This window comes from Procambarus clarkii, chromosome 9 (genome assembly GCF_040958095.1).
Source record: "Procambarus clarkii isolate CNS0578487 chromosome 9, FALCON_Pclarkii_2.0, whole genome shotgun sequence".
Lineage (NCBI taxonomy): Eukaryota > Metazoa > Arthropoda > Malacostraca > Decapoda > Cambaridae > Procambarus > Procambarus clarkii.
In genome coordinates, this window is record NC_091158.1 from 40,821,863 (window position 1) to 40,847,387 (window position 25,525).

General features: G+C 45.3%; 1 protein-coding gene across 1 annotated transcript in view; it reads right to left on the reverse strand.

Moving 5' to 3' along the window:
- Positions 1-14,350: 14,350 nt before the first annotated feature.
- LOC138362915 (octapeptide-repeat protein T2-like) overlaps positions 14,351-25,525 on the reverse strand; it is a 43,409-nt gene continuing 32,234 nt past the window's right edge. Inside the window, exon 2 of the mRNA XM_069321493.1 lies at positions 14,351-14,817. Coding sequence (XP_069177594.1) covers positions 14,351-14,817 — 467 coding nt within the window. The remainder of the gene's footprint in view (positions 14,818-25,525) is intronic.

Consider the following 25,525-nt stretch of genomic DNA (forward strand, 5'->3'; position numbering starts at 1 on the left):
TTTTTTTTATAAACAGCGCCAACTGTTGGACGTTAGAGCAACACACACTGCTATCTCCCAAAGTTCTTCACTGATTGCTTTGAATTTCTGATACAACGTTCCATTCGAATAGATGCGTCTTTTTATATACCTACTATATAAATGCTACCCCTGTGACAAGTAAAAACATGTGTTTTTCAAAAACAGTGCCATCTGTTGCACATAATGGTAACATGCACGTTATAACAAATATGTCACGAATTTCATTTCAATGTTTCCGATTGCATTGATAAATTTTATTTTCATAGATTTCGATTTATTTTATTTTTTATTGAATTATTATTTTTGTCAATGTGTGACATTGTGCTGGAATTGAGCTGTGTTGTTTACCATACCGTTCATTTCGTAAGTATAAGTAGAGATGCCACACCTATGACAGGTAAAACTATGCTTTCTTGTAAAACAGCGCCATCTGTTGCATGTAAAAGCAACACACATGCTATTCTAGATATGTTCAGGTCCATTTCAATGTTTTTGATTGTAATCATATATTGAATTTTATAGATTTTTTATTTATTTTCATTTTATTTAATTATTTTATATGAATTGCGTTGGAATTGAGCTGTGTTGTTTACCAGACCGTTCCTTTCGTGAGTATAATTTATTTTTATATGTTCATTTTTCATTTCATTTTTAAACTGTTTTTCTTATGTTTCAGTGAGGGGAACATCGGATCCCTCTATGTTCCCAATTTTCTGATGGGAACATCAGACCATTTGGGAAGGCATCAGATGAGGAAGTGGGGAATGGTGGGGATGACGAGGGGACAAGGGATGGGTTAATGGTGGGGAAGGACGAGGGGACAGGGAAGTTTGGGATAGTGTGGTCGAGGGGATTGGGGAATGGAGAATAGTGGGGAGGACAGAGGGACTGGGGAATGGTGGGAAGAAAGAGGGGATGGTGGCGTGGGGAATGCTGGGAAGGACGAGGGACGGTGGAGAGGGGAATGGTTAGGAGGCAGAGGAGACGGCTGAGGGGGAATGGTGAGGAGGGACTGGGTTACAGGGAAGGTTGCTGTGGCTCAGCACCACACATGCGATGCTGAGCCTCAGCAATGCGTGGCCGGGAACTGCTATGGGAAAATCCTGGTGGTTTTTATTCCTTTTCTTTTATGAATAATTACATATTTACTTTATTTTTTAATTGACTTTAATATTATATTATTTTTATTAGTTTATTTTTCTTCTGAGTTAGTTCTTAGTTCTTAGTAAGTTAGTTAGTGGACTGTATAATCTGATTCAGCTGTTAGAACTTATCACACACAATTGGGGGGGACAATTTGTAGCTCAAACCACTTGGAGGTGGATCCCTCATAAACCGCAAATTGTTTACCTAGTCTTTGATATATAAATTATAAATCATACCACATATGGTGGTCTAATCTACTATTATTACAGAAAATTAAATTGATAACTACTAATACTATGTCTACAGTATGAAACACAAAAGGGCCTTAGCTGCTACTGTTGGTGGGGCCTGCTATGGCTGTGTAATTGTAGCATCAGAATTGGGTGTGGCCCTGTGCCTCAGAGTGCCAAGTAATGGCGGCTGTCTAGAGGCCTGCAAGACTTGTTGTACAGCAGGGTAACAAATTTGTATAATTATGTTGGGAGCCAGCTTCCTGCTTCATTAACTTCCTCACAATTACCTGTTTGGGATGTAAGGAATTAATCATGGTTCTCTAAACATAGAAGTACAGGTTTGACATGGAATATGTGTGTGTGTATTGAGCTGAGTAAACGTACTTGGTTGACCAGACCACACACTAGAAGTTGAAGGGACGAAGACGTTTCGGTACGTCCTGGACCATTCTCATTCTGGACAATCGACTTGAGAATGGTCCAGGACGGACCGAAACGTCTTCGTCCCTTCAACTTCTAGTGTGTGGTCTGGTCAACATACTTCAGCCACGTAATTGTGACTCATCGCCTGCTTACTTGGTTGTGAGTTTTCTCATGCTAATAACCGGCCACCAATCTATATTAAATGATGCATTAATTAAAACAGAGTAAAAGGAAGTCGGATACTCAAGTGCTGCTGTTTGTAGCAGAGGTTTTGCTTTTGTAGATCTCTTGGGATAGAGTAAGTCTATCGTGCGAGACTAGTATCACAACTCTCTCGGAAGCTAGCTGCCGGCGCCATAGCTAGCTGGCCGCACGCGGATTTGTTCCCGGAAAATCTCACGATTCTGAGCACCCATCAGCTCAATTCATCGCGGTTTTGTAAGGAAGAATACATCACTTCTCCAAGACCCAGACAGTATCTTGTTTTGAAGGAAACAATTCCGATTTCGTCTACAATTGACGGAGAAACAACGTTGTTGATTACCTGCTGTCCAGCTGACTGGTATTCTGCGTAACCCAGTACGCAGGTTACCCAAACTCTCGTACCCCACTTTTTTTTTTTTTTTGAGGACCATATTACTGACCAGGTCACTTAGAGTCCTACCCTGAAGGGCGAGGCGATATCCCGCAGGTATTGCCACAAGGGAGCACCTTAGAAGGTGTACTGACCCTGACCGGGAAAGGTAGACCAAACAGCTCATATAGGTGTTAGGTATCCCTGATTCCACCTGAGGGAATCATTCTACGACCTTTGTTGGAGGGGAATGAATTTCTCCAGGCCTAAGAGTGTCTCAGGCATTAGGTATGGCAGTGATTCGGTCCTCACTACGTGGAAAGAGTCATGGGGAAGGCTACGAGAAAGGAAATGGAGGCAACTTTCAGATGAGGAGGGACGGTGGACTGATATGCAGCAGGCCCTGAAGAAAACTGTTATCGAGGCTTCACCACTTGCTTCTACCAGCAAGACAGCAGATGTAATTGACATAGAGAGGACAGCATCAGTCTCACACCAGCCAGTGCCAGACAATGCTTCTCTGTCCACAATCCAGTCCGCTCCGGAGCCGGTCGGACGAGCGGACAGCATGCTGGACTTGTGATCCTGTGGTCCTGGGTTCGATCCCAGGCGCCGGCGAGAAACATTGGGCAGAGTTTCTTTCAACCTATGCCCCTGTTACCTAGCAGTAAAATAGGTACCTGGGTGTTAATCAGCTGTCACGGGCTGCTTCCTGGGGGTGGAGGTCTGGTCGAGGACCGGGCCGCGGGGACACTAAAAAGCCCCGAAATCATCTCAAGATAACCTCAAGATAACCCAGCCACAAGACGATAGTATGAGACAGGAGAGGACAGCACAAGTCACACACCAGACAGTGTCAGACAATGTACCTCTCTCCACAGCCCAGCCACAGGACAACAGTATGAGACAGGAGAGGACACCACCAGTCCCACACCAGACATCGCCAGACTCTGCGCATCTTCCAAAATTCAAGACAATGCAGACAGACCACTTTCCTACAGCATATGGAGTAGTAACGGCAATGGAAAAAGAACAACCAGAGCTCAAACTTTCCATTACAGTCAACCTGAAAGGACAAATAATAATGACACCACAAGACCAACAGACTGCAAATTACTTGGAAAAAATAAGAGTCCCGCAAGGGAAACCTGTATGCTTGGAAAAGCTGGACCCTTCAGAAAGACGCACACGAGTCATGCTTTTGGGATACCCAGTCGACTTTCCCCTGGATCCAGTACTAGAACACAAGCAAATCCTGAATGCGGAACGATGCCGCACAAAAGTAGACAAGGCAACGACGCGTCAGGTTCTGGTGACCGTCATGGGACATGTGCCAGAAACATTCAGTCTTTGAAATTGGGGAACATACCGACAGAGACCATACGTCCCAGAACCCCTGCGCTGCTTCAGGTGTCAGAAATGCGGCCACCATCAATCACGCTGCACAGGACAGGAGAGATGCGGAGTGCACAGCCTGAGACACCCAACCAAAGACTGTATAGCCAAGCACAAGGCAAACCAGACCACAACAGCCAAATGTCCGAATTGTGGAGGCAAACATCATGCCTGGAACACAACCTGCTCTGCACGGAAAGAAAAAGTGCAGACAGCTCAGGCCAGGATAAACACACAGACCAGCACCATATACACCAACACCAACACCAACATCTGGAACACTCGTGCACAGCCCCAACAGACACACTCTCACAGAGCAAAATTTCCCGAATCTATTAATTTCAAACCAGAAAATACACAAAGGTGCTGCAGAAATACAGCAAATGCTAAAGAGCAAAAAACAATTAGTTTCGGAATCAACACAGCAGATGTACAGTTTTACCGAGATCCAGCTTAAAAACATCGTGAAGATCATGGCAGAGACCATTATCAATTGCCTACAGATGACGCAGAACGCCTCACAACAACAGACTCAAGAAATCACTTGTGTGCTAATGGACAAGATCGTGCAGCAGACCACAGTTACACAAGAAATAGACAGTCTGAGACAAGATGGAGCACAAGAGGACAAACAACGCAACATGGACATACAGACTACCAACAACAGTCGGGTAGTCAAGACACCGGAACATCAACATTCACAAGAGCAACTGCAAGAAGCAGTGACCACCCAAGATCAACAGAATCTTACAACACAAGAGACAGACAACAACAGCCAATGCAGTCTGATATGCAACAACACCAACAAAGACCTATTGAACAGCAGAGATGCACAGGTTCCAACAACACAAGAAACAGCCACAAGCAATCAATGCAGTCCGACATGCAGCAATACCAACAACAAAGTGATGGACCACAGTTATGCACAGATTCCAACAATGCCGGGGATGACCACGAAAAATCAATGCAGTCCGATTTGTAGCGACATAACTTGCGAGGTGGAGAATATAGAGGTCGATTCCGAAGAGGACTTCTACTAGAACAAGCAACACCAACCGAAATCGTCGTCTGGCCATTACGAATGCTGCAGTGGAACATACAAGGTCTTGGAAATAAAAACCACACACTTCAGGAGGCTGCAATCAGCACGAAAGTAGATATAATCGTTTTGGAAGAAACTCTTTTCCCAGCCAAGAAATCCTTCAGATTAGCTGGATATCAGCACTATGTTATACAGTATGAACAGGGGAGACAAAGAGGGTTAATGACCCTAGTCAGAAACACCATACCCAGCAAGAAAATAGACCCAGTTTCATGTGGGGATGGAGTAGAGGTATTAGCAGTAACAGTGAATATGGCTAATATTGAGCTCCTCATATACAACGTTTACAAGCCCCCTAGACGTAAACTAGAAGCAGAGGCAGTGCGTTCTTTGGCCACACAGGAAAATGTAATTATTACTGGGGATTTTAATGCTCATCATCAAGAGTTAGGTGCGACTAGGCCAGCCAATGCAGATGGGCGCCATTTAGCTGCAGCTCTGCGAGAAGTACCTGATATTACGCTTCTCAACATTGGGGAACCCACTCACATTCTAGGTGGTTCCCTTGATCTTACATTCATCTCAACAGCACTCCAGCAACAGGCGAAGTGGGAAGTAGACCCGGTGATCACCAGTGACCACTATGCTACTGTCACAATACTAAACATAGAACGTCCTCCTACACCACCTGCACAACCTCGGTGGAATTTAAGAAAAGCCAATTGGAATATATACCAAGAGGAACTTGAAAAATGGTATGCAACGTACATGCCACCTGAGGATTTGAACATACACGAGACCAATCTGCAGGAAGCCATTGCAACTGCTGCAAACAAAGCTATTCCAATCATTATCACAGGAAAACCAAAACGAAAGAACTATTGGTTCTATAGTAACGAAGTTAAAGAACAGAACCACAGAGTCAACATCTTCAGAAAACATCTAAAGAGAAACCCCACACCAGAAGGAAGAACTGTGCTAAGAGCGGTGATATCTGAAGCAGGACGAGTTTCTAGAGAAATAAAGGAGGCAAGATGGTTTGAGTGGTGTCAAACTCTAAATGAACATGGTAGTCCTGGCCAGATATGGGGTCAGATTAAAACTAAATCAGGTCGACCAGCCCGACCACAGACACATAGTCAACCATTGCAGGAGGCTGAGAGACTTGCTGGTCTCCAATTTGCAGAAAGAACAGCTTCATATCAGCTTCCTGCAATGGTCCGAAGGAAGCAAGAATAATTAAAACAAGAGAGATTGACAGTCATTCATGAGAGCATAGCTATCAATGACGAATGTGACTGTCCCTTCACCACACAAGAACTAATCAGAGCCAAAAAAGGTGGTAAGGACACTGCACCAGGTGCTGATAACATTACATACTCAATGGTCGCACATGCAGGTCCTGCTGGAGAACAAGGAATATTGGACCCCATCAATGCATCTTGGCAGCAAAGCAAACTACCGACCTCTTGGAAGAAAACAGACACGGGCCTTGTAGCCTGGTGGATAGCGCGCAGGACTCGTAATTCTGTGGCGCGGGTTCGATTCCCGCACCATGCAGAAACAAATGGGCAAAGTTTCTTTCACCCTGAATGCCCCTTTTACCTAGCAGTAAATAGGTACCTGGGAGTTAGTCGGCTGTCACGGGCTGCTTCCTGGTGTGTGTGTGTGTGTGTGGTGTGGAGAAAAAAAAAGGAGTTAGTAAACAGTTGATTGACAGTTGAGAGGCGGGCCGAAAGAGCAAAGCTCAGCCCCCGCAAACATAACTAGGTGAATACGTCATACCGATTCCTAAGCCGAAAGAACCTGGCACTTACAGACCCATTTCATTAACATCATGCATTAGTAAAACTGCAGAACGGATGGTCTTAAATAGGCTACTGTGGAAGACTGGAGACCTGCATAAACACATATTTGGCTTCACTAGAGGTGTAGGTACTGCCAACTGCATAGCAACATTACTAGGAACAGTTAACTCAGGTGCAGCTATAGTGATCTTCCTTGATCTAGAAAATCCATTCGAACTTGCATGCCCGCAAGCAATTTTATACACCTAAGTTAAAAAAAAAGTGTTAAGGGAAATATGCTAGCATGGATACAAGATTACCTAAGTCACAGGTATGCCAGAGTAAAGTTGCATGGACAACTGTCGGACTACCACTTGTATGAGAATGGGACTCCACAAGGAGAAGTCCTCAGTCCTAGTCTATTTAACATCCTTATGGAAAACCTTGTTACCATGACATTTACAGAAGGGGTTAAATTGCTAAGCTATGCTAATGATACAGCATTAGTCATTACGGGTCCTTCACTTCTAAATAAAGCACAAGGTGCATTAGATAAAGTAACATCTGAATGCAGTATTTTAGGGCTAAAAATATCTGCACAGAAGTCTAAGGCAGTGAAACTATGCGCCATCACTCCAGACAGGCACCTACGCATTCAAGACATTAACCTTCAGTGGGTTACACAATATCAATATCTCGGAGTTTGGATAGATTTTAAAATGACATTCAACAAGCAAATTCAATATCTAAAGGAGAAAGCAAAATCACGAATAAATATAATGAGAGCAATCACAGGTCCCCGTCTAGGAGCGGGACACAAAGTGTTAAGAATGTTTTACATACACGCCGTTCGTTCCCTGGTTGATTATGCAGCGCCTGCCTTACTCACTCTTTCTCCTGGTCACTGGGCAAACGTTGAGGTTATTCAAAACGATGCATTGCGAATCATAACAGGAGCTCCCAGATGGACTAAAATACTGATTCTAAGGCTAGAAACCAAGCTAACGTCGATTGAAATAAGGGTAAAAGGGATTGCTGCGTGCATGCTGACCAAGATATTGACTAGACCTAGAATCAGTTCACTTAAAGATATAATCACTGGAGCACTAACTCTGGACAGAAGAGCCTCCCTTAGCAACAGTTGGACCCATTGTGCGATGAACACCATCAATACATTCGATATAACAAACACAGTCACTGAGAAGGGTATCGACGAAATACATGCAGACTTTGTTATGTAAGCCCCTTGGGAATCTCTGCCAGCAGACTTTAATATTATGGTTATTGAAGGAAAAAAGAACCAGACAAATCCTCATCTGCTACGTAACATTGCACAGATGCATATAGGAGTAAACATGGCATCCGACAGCTTTACTTACTTCACAGATGGAGCAGTAGACCAGCAGGGACAAGAAACCGGAGCTGCAGTTAAAGCAGGAAACTTTGTAAATAGTTGGATGCTCTCAAATGGGTGTTCGACTTTACAAACAGAGATGCTAGTCATACAAAAGGCTTTGGAACATGCTCTTGCTGAAAACGGACATGTTATCATACATACAGATTCGAGAACCGCCATTGAAACCTTGCAACAAGAACACATATGTGATAACATACATCTGATCACAAATGTCATATCATTAATGCAAACACTCAAACGACAAGGCCGACGGGTACTTATCAACTGGGTGCCAAGTCATGTGGGAATAATAGGAAATGACATTGCAGACGAAGCTGCAAAACTTGCAACTAAGAGAAGAAATGTAGACATTTACACACCACAGAGTCTATCACAGATTATGAAAGTAATAAGAAACAGAGCAATGCAAAAGATGTACAGTGACCACAACACACCAGTTGCAACATCAGGATCTGCAGGTTGGTACAAGAACTCAACCAACTACGAATCACTTAGTTTGATGAAAGGAAACAGTAGAGCAACAGATGTACAATCACATCGCATCTGGCATGGATACCCATGTGCATGGGAAATAGGCTTACAGGTTCCGGAAGATGAGAGGAAATGTCAACACTGTGAAGAAATGCCCGACAGACCACTGGCACATTATCTAACACAGTGCACAGTTACAAACACATTAAGATTTCAAGTTAGAATAAACAGAACTGAAGAAGACGGGACACTGGGAGGGAGGTAATAGTGGGGAAAGTGAGGAGACGGGGGGGGGGGGGGGGGGGGGGGAGGAAGGTGGAGACGAGAGGACGGTGGAGTGGCGAATGGTAAGGAGGATGAAGGAACAGTAGAGTGGGGGATGATGGGGAAGACAAGGGTACTGAGGAGCGGTGAAATGGTGGGGGTGGATGAAGGGACGGGGGAGTGGGGAATGGCTGGGAGGACGATGGTACAGGAAAGTGAGGAATAGTTGGGAGGACTAGGGGACGTGGGAAGGGAAAATGGTTGGGAGGACTGGAAAACAGGGGAAGGTTGTTGTGGCTCAGCAATGCGTGGCGTGGTACAGCTAATGTGTGTGTATATATATATATATATATATATATATATATATATATATATATATATATATATATATATATATTTATATATATATATATATATATATATATATATATATATATATATATATATATATATATATATATATATATATATATATATATATATATATATATATATATATATTAGTATATTTTGGTAGCAGTCTTTCCTGTAGACATATATTATTAAATATGACCGAAAAAGTAAGATTAATAATTCTAACACGAATTTTCTCAATCTTTCGTACATTACGCTTCACTGTTGGAGGTAAATCAAAAATCACTTCTGCAAAATTCATTTTTATTTCTAGTCTGACGCGACACGGGCGCGTTTCGTAAAACTTATTACATTTTCAAAGACTTCACAAATACACAACTGATTAGAACGTATCTCTGATTTTATATCTACATTTGAGTGAGGTGGGAAGGGTGATGTGGCATTAACACAAGACAGAACAGGAGGGGATATTAATAGGGTATTAAAAGTATTAACACAAGACAGAACAGAAACAATGGGTATTGAATAGAAGTGTTTGTAGAAAGCCTATTGGTCCATATTTCTTGATGCTTCTATATTGGAGCGGAGTCTTGAGGTGGGTAGAATATAGTTGTGCAATAATTGGCTGTTGATTGCTGGTGTTGACTTCATGATGTGTAGTGCCTCGCAAACGTCAAGCCGCCTGCTATCGCTGTATCTATCGATGATTTCTGTGTTGTTTACTAGGATTTCTCTGGCGATGGTTTGGTTATGGGAAGAGATTATATGTTCCTTAATGGAGCCCTGTTGCTTATGCATCGTTAAACGCCTAGAAAGAGATGTTGTTGTCTTGCCTATATACTGTTTTTTTTGGAGCTTACAGTCCCCAAGTGGGCATTTGAAGGCATAGACGACATTAGTCTCTTTTTAAAGCGTTCTGTTTTGTGTCTGGAGAGTTTCTCATGAGTAGGCTGAGCCTATATATATATATATATATATATATATATATATATATATATATATATAAAGTTTGTGAGGGTACCACCTCTGGTGCCAATGTGGGGACCCATAGCCTCGGAGAAGAAAATAAAAAGTATTCAGAGGAGACCTTGTGGTTTCTCACTGAACACTCATATTATCTTCTCCTACCACCCCCATTCTTTTGTATGTACACATATATATATATTTACTTTATTTGAACTTTGTTACAAAAAAGGAGTTACATATATATATATATATATATATATATATATATATATATATATATATATATATATATATATATATATATATATATATATACATATATATATATATATACTTTCATCCCGTTTTTCAACTGTCAATCAGCTGTCACTAACTACTAACTATTCCCCCTCCCCCCTACACACACACCCAAGAAGCAGCTCCGTAACAGCTGTCTAACTCCCAGGTACCTACTTTCTGCTAGGTAACAGGAGCATTCAGGGTGAAAGAAACTTTGCCCATTTGTTTCTGCCTGGTTCAAGAATCGAACCCGGGCCACAGAATTACGAGTACTGCCCGCTATCCACTCAGCTACCAGACCCCGCTGTGTACTTACCTAGTTGTGCTTGCGGGGGTTGAGCTCCGGCTCTTCAGTCCCGCCTCTTAACTGTCAATCAACATGTGTACAGGTTCCTGAGCCTATTGGGCTCTATCATATCTACACTTGAAGCTGTGTATGGAGTCAGCCTCCACCACATCACTGCCTAAGGCATTCCATTTGTCTACTGCTCTGACAATGACAAAATTCTATCTAACGTCTCTATGGCTCATTTGGACACTCAATTTCCACCTGTGTCCCCTAGTGCGTGTCCCCCTTGTGTTAAATAGTCTATCTTTATCTACCCTATCAATTCTTCTGAGAATTTTGTATGTGGTGATCATGTCCCCTCTAACTCTTCTGTCTTCCAGTGACGTGAGGCTTAATTCCCGTAGTCTCTCCTCATAGGTCATACCCCTCAGTTCGGGTACTAGTCTTGTGGAAAACCTTGGAACCTTTTCCAGTTTAGTCATACGCTTGACTAGATATGGACACAATGCTGGAGCCGCAAACTCCAGGATTGGTCTGACATATGTGATATATAATGTTATGAAAGATTCCTTACAGAAGTTTCTAGAGGCCGCTCCTATGTTAGCCAACCTGGCATGTACCGCTGATGTTATCCTCTTGATATGAGCTACAAGGGACAGGCCTGACGTGATATCAACCCCTAGGTCTTTCTCTCTCTCTGACTCTTGAAGATTTCATCTCCCAGATGATACCTTGTATAGTCTCCTGCTCCCTACACCTATCTTCATTACATTATATTTGCTTGGATTAAACTCTAACAACAATTTGTTCGAGCTTTGTTTCAGTTTGTCCAGATCTTCTTGAAGCCTCAAGCAGTTCTCCTCTGTCTTAATCCTTCTCATAATTTTGGCGTCGTCAGCAAACATTGAGAGGAATGAGTCTATTCCCTCCGGGAGATCATTTACATATATCAGAAACAGGACAGGTTCGAGTACAGAGCCCCGTGGGACTCCAATGGTGTGTATGTGTATGTGTATGTATGTGTGTATGTGTGTTTGTGTGTTTGTGTGTGTGTGTGTGTGTGTGTGAGTGTGTGTGTGTGTGTGTGTGTGTGTGTGTGTGTGTGTGTGTGTGTGTGAGTGTGTGTGTGTGTGTGTGTGTGTGTGTGTGTGTGTGTGTGTGTGTGTGTGTGTGTGTGTGTGTGTGTGTGTGTGTGTGTGTGTGTATGTGCTTGTGTGTGTGTGTATGTGTACTCACCTATCACCTATTACACAAAATATGTGTGTGTGTGTGAGAGAGAGAGAGAGAGAGAGAGAGAGAGAGAGAGAGAGAGAGAGAGAGAGAGAGAGAGAGAGAGAGAGAGAGAGAGAGAGAGAGAGAGAGAGAGAGAGAGAGAGAGAGAGAGAGAGACTGACTGCTGTGCGGATCTGATGTGGATATTCTAATGAGATATAATTGTTTAAGATAAATAATAATTTCCATATAATCATCATTAGTGCCGAGAGAAAAACGAACATTCATCATTCTTTTGATATATAAACTAACACAAATTTCCCGTAGCATACTAGAAAATACTGATCTTGCACAATCCAGATGTTTTATATTTTGTCAGACATATAATTACGTGTTATGCTTAGCTGGTGATGACTTCACTTCCATACAAAATAACAAATTCTTTGTTAGAACGAGTTAAACAAAAATGTTGTGTAGAAAAACAATGGTCCTTCTTATTTCCTTTATTCATATGCTCACAATATTTTATATGAAAATATAATGTGTAATGTTGTCTGCCCTCAGGTCTGCGGCCTCTGGGCACCTCTCTCAGCTCCTCGTGTTCCAGTTTCCGCAGCGGAGTGCCCATGGGAGGAGCAACAAACATGGGGGCCATGGGCGTCATGGGAGGTGTTTCGGGTATGCTGGAAGCCTCGGGGCTGGTCAACACGCCCTCCGCCTCCTCCTCCCATCTTCTTCACGTGCCTCTGCTTCCCGAGAATATAGGAAAGGACCGCGGGCCAACGCCATCGCCTCGGGGCAATGAGGGTGTGAGTGTGTTGTGAGGCCAGCCTTAACCACAGGAACCAGTGGTGTCTGAGGCCGGCCTTGACCACATTAACCAGTGGTGTCTGAGGCCGGCCTTAACCACATTAACCAGTGGTGTCTGAGGCCAACCTTAACCACAGGAACCAGTGGTGTCTGAGGCCAACCTTAACCACATTAACCAGTGGTGTCTGAGGCCGGCCTTAACCACATTAACCAGTGGTGTCTGAGGCCGGCCTTAACCACATTAACCAGTGGTGTCTGAGGCCAACCTTAACCACAGGAACCAGTGGTGTCTGAGGCCAACCTTAACCACATTAACCAGTGGTGTCTGAGGCAGGCCTTAACCACATTAACCAGTGGTGTCTGAGGCCGGCCTTAACCACATTAACCAGTGGTGTCTGAGGCCAACCTTAACCACAGGAACCAGTGGTGTCTGAGGCCAACCTTAACCACATTAACCAGTGGTGTCTGAGGCCGGCCTTAACCACATTAACCAGTGGTGTCTGAGGCCGGCCTTAACCACAGGAACCAGTGGTGTCTGAGGCCGGCCTTAACCACAGGAACCAGTGGTGTCTGAGGCCGGCCTTGACCACATTAACCAGTGGTGTCTGAGGCCAACCTTAACCACATTAACCAGTGGTGTCTGAGGCCGGCCTCAACCACATTAACCAGTGGTGTCTGAGGCCGGCCTTAACCACATTAACCAGTGGTGTCTGAGGCCAACCTTAACCACAGGAACCAGTGGTGTCTGAGGCCAACCTTAACCACATTAACCAGTGGTGTCTGAGGCCGGCCTTAACCACATTAACCAGTGGTGTCTGAGGCCGGCCTTAACCACAGGAACCAGTGGTGTCTGAGGCCGGCCTTAACCACTGGAACCAGTGGTGTCTGAGGCCAACCTTAACCACAGGAACCAGTGGTGTCTGAGGCCAACCTTAACCACATTAACCAGTGGTGTCCAAGGCCGGCCTTAACCACATTAACCAGTGGTGTCTGAGGCCGGCCTTAACCACAGGAACCAGTGGTGTCTGAGGCCGGCCTTAACCACAGGAACCAGTGGTGTCTGAGGCCGGCCTTAACCACAGGAATCAGTGGTGTCTGAGGCCGGCCGTAACCACAGGAACCAGTGGTGTCTGAGGCCGGCCTTAACCACCGGAACCAGTGGTGTCTGAGGCCGGCCTTAACCACAGGAACCAGTGGTGTCTGAGGCCGGCCTTAACCACGGGAACCAGTGGTGTCTGAGGCCGGCCTTAACCACAGGAACCAGTGGTGTCTGAGGCCAGCCTTGACCACGGGAACCAGTGGTGTCTGAGGCCAGCCTTGACCACGGGAACCAGTGGTGTCTGAGGCCAGCCTTGACCACGGGAACCAGTGGTGTCTGAGGCCAGCCTTGACCACGGGAACCAGTGGTGTCTGAGGCCAACCTTAACCACGGGAACCAGTGGTGTCTGAGGCCGGCCTTAACCACGGGAACCAGTGGTGTCTGAGGCCAGCCTTGACCACGGGAACCAGTGGTGTCTGAGGCCAACCTTGACCATGGGAACCACTGGTGTCTGAGGCCAGCCTTGACCACGGGAACCACTGGTGTCTGAGGCCAGCCTTGACCACGGGAACCACTGGTGTCTGAGGCCGGCCTTAACCACAGGAACCAGTGGTGTCTGAGGCCGGCCTTAACCACAGGAACCAGTTGGGTCCTCTGGCAGGTTGGGAGAGGACACTTTACTCTGACCGTTTTCTGGACCTTTGGAAACCTTAGGAGGACGGGCCTGAGGGCGGCCATGGTCACGGGCCTGAGGGCGGCCATGGTCACGGGCCTGAGGGCGGCCATGGTCACGGGCCTGAGGGTGGCCATGGTCACGGGCCTGAGGGCGGCCATGGTCACGGGCCTGAGGGCGGCCATGGTCACGGGCCTGAGGGCGGCCATGGTCACGGGCCTGAGGGCGGCCATGGTCACGGGCCTGAGGGCGGCCATGGTCACGGGCCTGAGGGCGGCCATGGTCACGGGCCTGAGGGCGGCCATGGTCACGGGCCTGAGGGCGGCCATGGTCACGGGCCTGAGGGCGGCCATGGTCACGGGCCTGAGGGCGGCCATGGTCACGGGCCTGAGGGCGGCCATGGTCACGGGCACTAGAGACGTCTGAAAGTTTCCCAGCATAAGTGTAAATCACTGTAGTGAACGGCACTACAACATACAGTGAAGCAATTACAATGCAACAGTGTACATTCCATGCAGTGCACAGTGCAGCAGTGTACAGTGCAGCAGTTACAAAACTGTGTGCCGTGCATTAGTGCACCTTGATGAATAATTACCAAACTACACAATTCAATCCTGAAATATATGTATTTATTTAGTTGCATTATGACAGAGTGTTGATCACAGGGACTTCAAACTGGCTGAAGTCGTCTGAATCACAGTTGTCGGCAGATGTTAATGCCAGGAAATCGTTGTAACAAAGTAAAGAGCTACAAAAGCATCTGTATGCCACAAATAAGCCTTAACTAATTCATCACAGTGCTTTCTGAAGCTTCGTTCCTCAAAGGTGGTAAACAGAGGCATAACCTTAGAGGTGTTGCAAGAGAATGTGTTGAGCCCAAGTAACCAACAAGGACTACTAAGTGCTCCAGACACGCCTCATTCAAGAGACCGCCAACTGCAGAAGTGCCGGATGGACAGAACAGAGGAGTCGTATAAAAAACACAAACCGTAAACTATTAAACTTGATGCGATCGAGAAGGCCAGATAGCGGTTGTCACTCGTTACTTAAGACTCACTTGACCTCAAGGAATTAAAAGGATGTTTTACGAAACGCGTTCAAGTGTCGCGTCAGACTAGAAATAAAAATGAATTTTGGAGAATTGATTTTTCAGTTACCATCAACAGTGAAAAGAAATATAAGAAACAGAAAAAATTCGTGTTAGATTAATTAGTCTTACTTTTTCGGTCATATTTAATAATATATATATATATATATATATATATATATATATATATATATATATATATATATATATATATATATATATATATATATATATATATTAAGGAACATAGAAAATTCGTGTTAGAATTATTAATCTTACTTTTTCGATCATATTTAATAATATATGTCTACAGGAACATATATATATGTTCATATATATATGAACATATATATATGATATATATATATATATATATATATATATATATATATATATATATATATATATATATATATATATATATATATATATTTATATATATATATATATATATATATATATATATATAAATATATATATATATATATATATATATATATATATATATAAATATATATATATATATATATATATATATATATATATATATATATATATATATATATATATATATATATATATATATATATCATATATATATGTTCATATATATATGAACATATATATTTGTTCCTGTAGACATATATTATTAAATATGATCGAAAAAGTAAGATTAATAATTCTAACACGAATTTTCTCAATCTTTCGTACATTTCTTTTCACTGTTGGAGGTAATTCAAAAATCAATTCTCCAAAATTCATTTTTTTTTTTTTATTTCTAGTCTGACGCGACACTTGAGCGCGTTTCGTAAAACTTATTACATTTTCAAAGACTTTACACATACACAACTGAATAGAACTTGCACATCTCCGATTTTGTTTATATCTACATTTGAGTGAGGTAGATGGGGTGAGGTGGTATTTAATAAGGTATTAATTTCATCAACACAAGCCAGAACATGAAACAATGGGTATTGAATAGAAGTGATTGTAGAAAGCCTATTGGTCTATATTTCTTGATGCTTCTATATTGGAGCAGAGTCTTGAGGTGGGTAGAATATAGTTGTGCATTAATTGGCTGTTGATTGCTGGTGTTGACTTCTTGATGTGTAATGCCTCGCAAACGTCAAGCCGCCTGCTATCGCTGTATCTATCGATGATTTCTGTGTTGTTTACTAGGATTTCTCTGGCGATGGTTTGGTTGTGGGAAGAGATTATATGTTCCTTAATGGAGCCCTGTTGCTTATGCATCGTTAAACGCCTAGAAAGAGATGTTGTTGTCTTGCCTATATACTGGTGCTTTTGGAGCTTACAGTCCCCAAGAGGGCATTTGAAGGAATAGACGACATTAGTCTCTTTGAAAGCGTTCTGTTTTGTGTCTGGAGAGTTTCTCAGTTTTTTCTGGTTTTATTGTAAATCGTCAGTTGTATCCTCTGATTTTTGTCTGTAGGGATAACGTTTCTATTAACAATATCTTTCAGGACCCTTTCCTCCGTTTTATGAGCTGTGGAAAAGAAGTTCCTGTAAAATAGTCTAATAGGGGGTATAGGTGTTGTGTTGGTTGTTTCTTCAGAGGTTGCATGGCGTTTCACTTTCCTTCTTATGATGTCTTCGACGAAACCATTGGAGAAGCCGTTGTTGACTAGGACCTGCCTTACCCTACAGAGTTCTTCGTCGACTTACTTCCATTCTGAGCTGTGGCTGAGAGCACGGTCGACATATGCGTTAACAACACTCCTCTTGTACCTATCTGGGCAGTCGCTTTTGGCATTTAGGCACATTCCTATGTTCATTTCCTTAGTGTAGACTGCAGTTTGGAAACCTCCGCTCTTTTCCATGACTGTTACATCTAGAAAGGGCAGCTTCCCATCCTTTTCCATCTCGTAAGTGAAACGCAGCACGGAACTCCGCTCAAATGCCTCCTTCAACTCCTGCAGATGTCTGACATCAGGTACCTGTGTAAAAATGTCGTCAACATACCTGCAGTATATGGCCGGTTTCATGTTCATGTCGACTAAGACTTTTTGCTCGATGGTGCCCATGTAGAAGTTTGCAAACAGGACACCTAGGGGAGAACCCATGGCGACCCCATCTACTTGCTTATACATGTGCCCATCCGGGCTCAAGAAGGGTGCCTCTTTAGTACAAGCTTGGAGTAGTTTCCTTAGGATATTTTCTGGTATGTCAAGAGGAGTACAGGCTGGATCACGATACACTCTGTCGGCTATCATCCCGATTGTCTCGTCCACTGGTACGTTAGTGAACAGCGATTCTACGTCCACCGAGGCTCTTATTCCTGTGGCCCATGTGCCCCGCAGTAAGTCAACAAATTCCTTTGGCGACTTCAGGCTGAAGGCGCAAGGGACATAAGGAGTCAGCAGGCCGTTGAGTCGCTTCGAGAGTCTGTACTTGGGTGTGGGTATCTGGCTAATGATTGGCCGAAGTGGGTTTTCAGGCTTGTGTGTCTTGACATTTCCATACGCATATCCAGGTTTATATTCCCCAATAATCTTTGGCAGGTGGAGTCCTGATTTCTTGGCGTTCACAGTTTCGATTAGTCACATTAGATATAAACAAAATCGGAGATGTGTAAGTTCTATTCAGTTGTGTATGTGTAAAGTCTTTGAAAATGTAATAAGTTTTACGAAACGCGCTCAAGTGTCGCGTCAGACTTGAAATAAAAATGAATTTTGGAGAATTGATTTTTGAATTACCTCCAACAGTGAAAAGAAATGTACGAAAGATTGAGAAAATTCGTGTTAGAATTATTAATCTTACTTTTTCGGTCATATTTAATAATATATATATATATTTATATATATATATATATATATATATATATATATATATATATATATATATATATATATATATATATATATATATATATTTTTTTTTATACCTAGAAGGGGTACCACCTCTGGTGCAAATGTAGGGACCCATAGCCTCGGAGAAGAAAATAAAGAGTACTCAGAGAAGACCTTGTGGATCCTCACTGAACACTTTGATATTTTCTTCTCCTACCACCTCTATTCTTTTGTTAAGTGTGTATATTTATCTAACTTTATTTGAAAATGTCATTATACAAAAAAAGTTACAATATTGATTACATACAGGGTACAAGGCTGCTTGTCACAAGTTGAATAGCTCCTCCAGCTCCTCAGATGGCGGGCAGGAACCATGGATGCAGTGAGCATTTCCTCACTGGATTGCCACACTAAGGCGCTGAAAAAGAAAACTGGCAGCTCTGAGGTCTCTAGTTGTTTCGATTAGCTTAGACCCCAACTCCTTTAAAAAGCTAGCAGCACTTTTACCCCAGGCACCAAGTGTCTCTGAGGCAATGGGGACAAAATTGTAGTGGTGCTCAAGGTCTCTGTATTTACGTGACTTGGCCGCTTCCCGGTGATTGGCAGCTCCTCCTGCTTGTGTAGCACTGAAGTCAACATAGGTATTGGCTAAAGTTGAAACGCAAGTGTAGTCCCACACCAACTGTCTACCATTCTTCCAGGGGTTCACCGTAATTCCGTCTGGGCGACCGACAGGCTCATCAGAGTTGCGGGACATTAGGTAACGGGGCTCTCTCTCTGCTGGACAACCGGCTGTGGTAAGGCTTCTCTTAATAATGTCATTAACCTCGCCGTGTCTTGCATGCCATCCTCCCGTCCTTTGGCAAAGAAGGCCATGCCGTCCATATCTGTCGGCCTCTGCCTCGCCGCAAATACACCTGTATTCGGTGTGGATTGGGGCAGCTAGGCGGAGAGCCACGGCAATTCGGAGGGCCTGCGGTGTGAGACGGGTGCCGGTTGCCGACATTGGGGTTGCTAATAGGAAATCACCTGCATGGGGAGCTGCTACAGCTCTAAGTCGGGCAGTGTCATGTGGTGTCGTCGCAGCTTCTAGCAAAGTTGCAGCTTCTTGGTCGGCAATGGGGCGATCCCAGCTGGATTGCTTATGGGCTTCAGAAGGCGTTGGTTGGGGTGCTGGTCCTGCGAGAGAGACCCATTTGGTTGTGCAGTCTGTGAAGCTGGGATCATGCACCCCTGCCTGTTGAACTAGGTGCTCAGGTAGGATTTCCTTCACCAGGTTGTCAGACCCCACTGAAGAGGACAGGAATGCTGGTACAGCAATTTGTGTTGCTGTGCGCACGCCAAGGCCCCCGAGTCTGACAGGAAGGGAGGCCTGTTTCCACTGTGAGTCGCTGAGGGAAAGATTGAGGGCTTTTTCTAGTGTTGATTTCAGCAAGCTGTCATACTCTTCTAATTTAATATTGTTGAAAGATGGCGAACATCTTAGAAAGTAGGTCAGCCTGGGAAGGGACAAGCATCTGGTGATGAGGTAAAGTGCATCATGAGCATCGATGTCTTCAATCCTCTCGTTCATCCTCTTCAGGTCAGTGATCTTCTTACCAAGGACCCTGTCGATGGCATTCCTTCCAAGAGGAGCACCTAGGAGTGTGCTGTCCTCAGGGTTGGTTGTATGAATGTCAGGCAAAACAACCTTTATTTGTTCTATTATGTGCTGGTTGGTGGAGGTTATTTCGCACTTGGAAGGGTTCAGGGTGAGGCCTAGGCTTGCTCCTTGCTCCTGGATTATTCTTATGTCGTCCAAGAGTGAGGCTGGGGAGCCGGCTAGAGTACCATCATCCAAAAACCAAATGTTGAGCTCACTGGACAGGTTATCGGTGACTTCCTTGATAACTAGGCAGAACAGAAAAGGAGCAAGGGGGTCACCTTGTTGGACACCTTCTTGTGATTCAATTTCATGTTCCCCAAAAAGCAGAGTTAGATTCTTGCTGTAGCATGAGTTTACAAACGGGTAGAGGGAAGGAAAAAGGCGATGAACTGCACTGAGTACTGCATCCCTTCTAACCAGATTGAAAGCATTTTTGAAGTCCAGCTTTATCAGGGCTTTTTCATTCGTAATGTTGGCAATGTAGGCTCTAGCTGCATGAGCCGCTGCCTCACACCCTTGGGGAATGCCAAACCCAAGCTGTTTTGGCTTCAGCATGTCGGCTGCTGCCTGACTAACTGCTCTAGCAGCAGCCTTAGCGACGAGACGCCGGAGTGAATTGCCGACAGCTATCGGTCTGATTCCTCCATCTTTTTTCCTCAGGGCAAAGAGGGTAGCGCCAAAAAAGAGAGGCCGTATGGTCTCTGGTATGTTGCCAGCTAGACATGTGTTGGCGAATCTAGTTAGTTCCACCAGGAGGCCCTGTGCAATGTCTCCCAGTGCAGGGTTGAGCATTTGTTTGATGTGGTTGGGTCGTAGTCCTGTGAACCCACCTGCTGATCCTGGTGGGAAGGATAAAGCTGCTTTGTGCACCATGGATTCGAGCACACACAGGGGTTCTGCTCTGGTGACACCGACTAGGGGAACACTGTCGTCACGAGGAGCTCTGGGTAGGTGTATATATATATATATATATATATATATATATATATATATATATATATATATATATATATATATATATATATATATATATATATATATATATATATATATATTTATATATATATATATATATATATATATATATATATATATATATATATATATATATATATATGTAACGTTCTGCGCATTGAAGATGTGTTAAGACATTATCATGTGTTCAGACGGATGAGTAGTGAGAGCCTCACTCACTGTTTTTGTGGAATATGAGTCCATGTATTATTATGAGTGCTTTGGGGCACTTTGTTTTATTGACAAAAGTATGCAGTTGATATTTTTTTCCAGAGTATGATTAACCTAATGAAAAATTTTGTTCAAGAGATCGTATTGTGTTTTGAAAACGATTTATGTCCCTCAGGAATTGATGAGGCAGACTTGCTTGGTGAATTTGGTTGTGGAATTCTGAAATTTCACGCAGACTTCAACCACTTCGCTGGACTGGAGACATTACGGTCAGGGAAAAGTCGCTCATCACCATCTAGAGGAGTCTTGCTCACTATTAATAGAAACACTAATAATCTCAAACAAAATGAGAAATGCTTCTGCGAGATGTTGATTAGAACTTAAATGGTGAAATATTTTTAGTTTTATATTTTCCTTACTCTTTAAATATTGGGATCATAATTTTCCTTTAAAATACTTTGGATGCGTCAAATCAAGATGTCATCCAGTTCGGTAAAATTATCGGTAATAGAAATACGATTCTAAGGAACAAAACAATAGGAAGAGAGGAGGATAATAACCTCAGCGGAAGCTGCTGAGGCAGTACTTCGATACTCTGTCATGAAAAGCAATTTGCGGCTCTCACGCAGCTGAGGAAGTAGCTACCAGGTCACCAGGACAGCGTCACGCAGCTGAGGAAGTAGCTACCAGGTCACCAGGACAGCCTCACGCAGCTGAGGAAGTAGCTACCAGGTCACCAGGACAGCCTCACGCAACTGAGGAAGTAGCTACCAGGTCACCAGGACAGCCTCACGCAGCTGAGGAAGTAGCTACCAGGTCACCAGGACAGCCTCACGCAGCTGAGGAAGTAGCTACCAGGTCACCAGGACAGCCTCACGCAGCTGAGGAAGTAGCTACCAGGTCACCAGGACAGCATCGCGCAGATGAGGAAGTAGCTACCAGGTCACCAGGACAGCCTCACGCAGCTGAGGAAGTAGCTACCAGGTCACCAGGACAGCATCACGCAGCTGAGGAAGTAGCTACCAGGTCACCAGGACAGCGTCACGCAGCTGAGGAAGTAGCTACCAGGTCACCAGGACAGCCTCACGCAGCTAAGGAAGTAGCTACCAGGTCACCAGGACAGCACCACGCAGCTGAGGAAGTAGCTACCAGGTCACCAGGACAGCCTCACGCAGCTGAGGAAGTAGCTACCAGGTCACCAGGACAGCGTCACGCAGCTGAGGAAGTAGCTACCAGGTCACCAGGACAGCCTCACGCAGCTGAGGAAGTAGCAACCAGGTCACCAGGACAGCCTCACGCAGCTGAGGAAGTAGCTACCAGGTCACCAGGACAGCCTCACGCAGCTGAGGAAGTAGCTACCAGGTCACCAGGACAGCGTCACGCAGCTGAGGAAGTAGCTACCAGGTCACCAGGACAGCCTCACGCAGCTGAGGAAGTAGCTACCAGGTCACCAGGACAGCCTCACGCAGCTGAGGAAGTAGCTACCAGGTCACCAGGACAGCGTCACGCAGCTGAGGAAGTAGCTACCAGGTCACCAGGACAGCCTCACGGAACTGAGGAAGTAGCTACCAGGTCAGCCGGACAGCCTCACGCAGCTGAGGAAGTAGCTACCAGGTCACCAGGACAGCATCACGCAGATGAGGAAGTAGCTACCAGGTCACCAGGACAGCCTCACGCAGCTGAGGAAGTAGCTACCAGGTCACCAGGACAGCCTCACGCAGCTGAGGAAGTAGCTACCAGGTCACCAGGACAGCCTCACGCAGCTGAGGAAGTAGCTACCAGGTCACCAGGACAGCGTCACGCAGCTGAGGAAGTAGCTACCAGGTCACCAGGACAGCCTCACGCAGCTGAGGAAGTAGCTACCAGGTCACCAGGACAGCGTCACGCAGCTGAGGAAGTAGCTACCAGGTCACCAGGACAGCCTCACGCAGCTGAGGAAGTAGCTACCAGGTCAGCCGGACAGCCTCACGCAGCTGAGGAAGTAGCTACCAGGTCACCAGGACAGCATCACGCAGATGAGGAAGTAGCTACCAGGTCACCAGGACAGCCTCACGCAGCTGAGGAAGTAGCTACCAGGTCACCAGGACAGCACCACGCAGCTGAGGAAGTAGCTACCAGGTCACCAGGACAGCATCACGCAGATGAGGAAGTAGCTACCAGGTCACCAGGACAGCCTCACGCAGCTGAGGAAGTAGCTACCAGGTCACCAGGACAGCCTCACGCAGCTGAGGAAGTAGCTACCAGGTCACCAGGACAGCCTCACGCAGCTGAGGAAGTAGCTACCAGGTCACCAGGACAGCGTCACGCAGCTGAGGAAGTAGCTACCAGGTCACCAGGACAGCCTCACGCAGCTGAGGAAGTAGCTACCAGGTCACCAGGACAGCCTCACGCAGCTGAGGAAGTAGCTACCAGGTCACCAAGACAGCGTCACGCAGCTGAGGAAGTAGCTACCAGGTCACCAGGACAGCCTCACGCAGCTGAGGAAGTAGCTACCAGGTCAGCCGGACAGCGTCACGCAGCTGAGGAAGTAGCTACCAGGTCACCAGGACAGCATCACGCAGATGAGGAAGTAGCTACCAGGTCACCAGGACAGCCTCACGCAGCTGAGGAAGTAGCTACCAGGTCACCAGGACAGCACCACGCAGCTGAGGAAGTAGCTACCAGGTCACCAGGACAGCCTCACGCAGCTGAGGAAGTAGCTACCAGGTCACCAGGACAGCGTCACGCAGCTGAGGAAGTAGCTACCAGGTCACCAGGACAGCCTCACGCAGCTGAGGAAGTAGCTACCAGGTCAGCCGGACAGCCTCACGCAGCTGAGGAAGTAGCTACCAGGTCACCAGGACAGCATCACGCAGATGAGGAAGTAGCTACCAGGTCACCAGGACAGCCTCACGCAGCTGAGGAAGTAGCTACCAGGTCACCAGGACAGCCTCACGCAGCTGAGGAAGTAGCTACCAGGTCACCAGGACAGCATCACGCAGATGAGGAAGTAGCTACCAGGTCACCAGGACAGCCTCACGCAGCTGAGGAAGTAGCTACCAGGTCACCAGAACAGCCTCACGCAGCTGAGGAAGTAGCTACCAGGTCACCAGGACAGCCTCACGCAGCTGAGGAAGTAGCTACCAGGTCACCAGGACAGCGTCACGCAGCTGAGGAAGTAGCTACCAGGTCACCAGGACAGCCTCACGCAGCTGAGGAAGTAGCTACCAGGTCACCAGGACAGCCTCACGCAGCTGAGGAAGTAGCTACCAGGTCACCAAGACAGCGTCACGCAGCTGAGGAAGTAGCTACCAGGTCACCAGGACAGCCTCACGCAGCTGAGGAAGTAGCTACCAGGTCAGCCGGACAGCGTCACGCAGCTGAGGAAGTAGCTACCAGGTCACCAGGACAGCATCACGCAGATGAGGAAGTAGCTACCAGGTCACCAGGACAGCCTCACGCAGCTGAGGAAGTAGCTACCAGGTCACCAGGACAGCACCACGCAGCTGAGGAAGTAGCTACCAGGTCACCAGGACAGCCTCACGCAGCTGAGGAAGTAGCTACCAGGTCACCAGGACAGCCTCACGCAGCTGAGGAAGTAGCTACCAGGTCACCAGGACAGCCTCACGCAGATGAGGAAGTAGCTACCAGGTCACCAGGACAGCCTCACGCAGCTGAGGAAGTAGCTACCAGGTCACCAGGACAGCCTCACGCAGCTGAGGAAGTAGCTACCAGGTCACCAGGACAGCACCACGCAGTGTTAAACTTACCCGGATGTTATATTATAAAGTTTACAACATTTTAGGATCTTTGTATATTGGCGTTATTGAACAGTTTCACTTAGAAGATTACACATGAACTGGTGCAATTTACAATATATGACGGGATGACCATCCTGCAAAACTGCAGTTGCATGTGGATCATATTGGGATGCAATAACGTTGTTTTTGCGTATACAACAACTCAGTATTTAACGCAAATTTACAAGCATTCTTTGTCTTAAAACTAGGACTAACGTCACTAGTCCGATACGTTACAAAAAAGGTTCCCAGTATTAACATGCACAGAAACGGGCCAGCATAGCTTGTGTGTGGTCAGTAGAGAGACGTATGTTGCGAATTCACGGCGGTAAGAATGTGCCAGCATCTATATCATACAGACAAGTTTGCAACCATGTATGTTTATCCGCAGGATGCAATAATAATTATGTACACATAACAAAAAGCTAGGATTTTTATTTTTTTACTGGCATGACTTCTATAAGGATGAAGGATGCAGCTGAGAGACAGGGAAGGTTCAGACGCTGTGTGTACATGGCCAGTGAGCTGATCACAATGATGTTTGTGGGGACCACTAGCTAATTCAGAACCCATTTTACAGCCCTCCTGAAGGAAGTTGCACTGGATCTGCGATTAAACGAAGCTCCC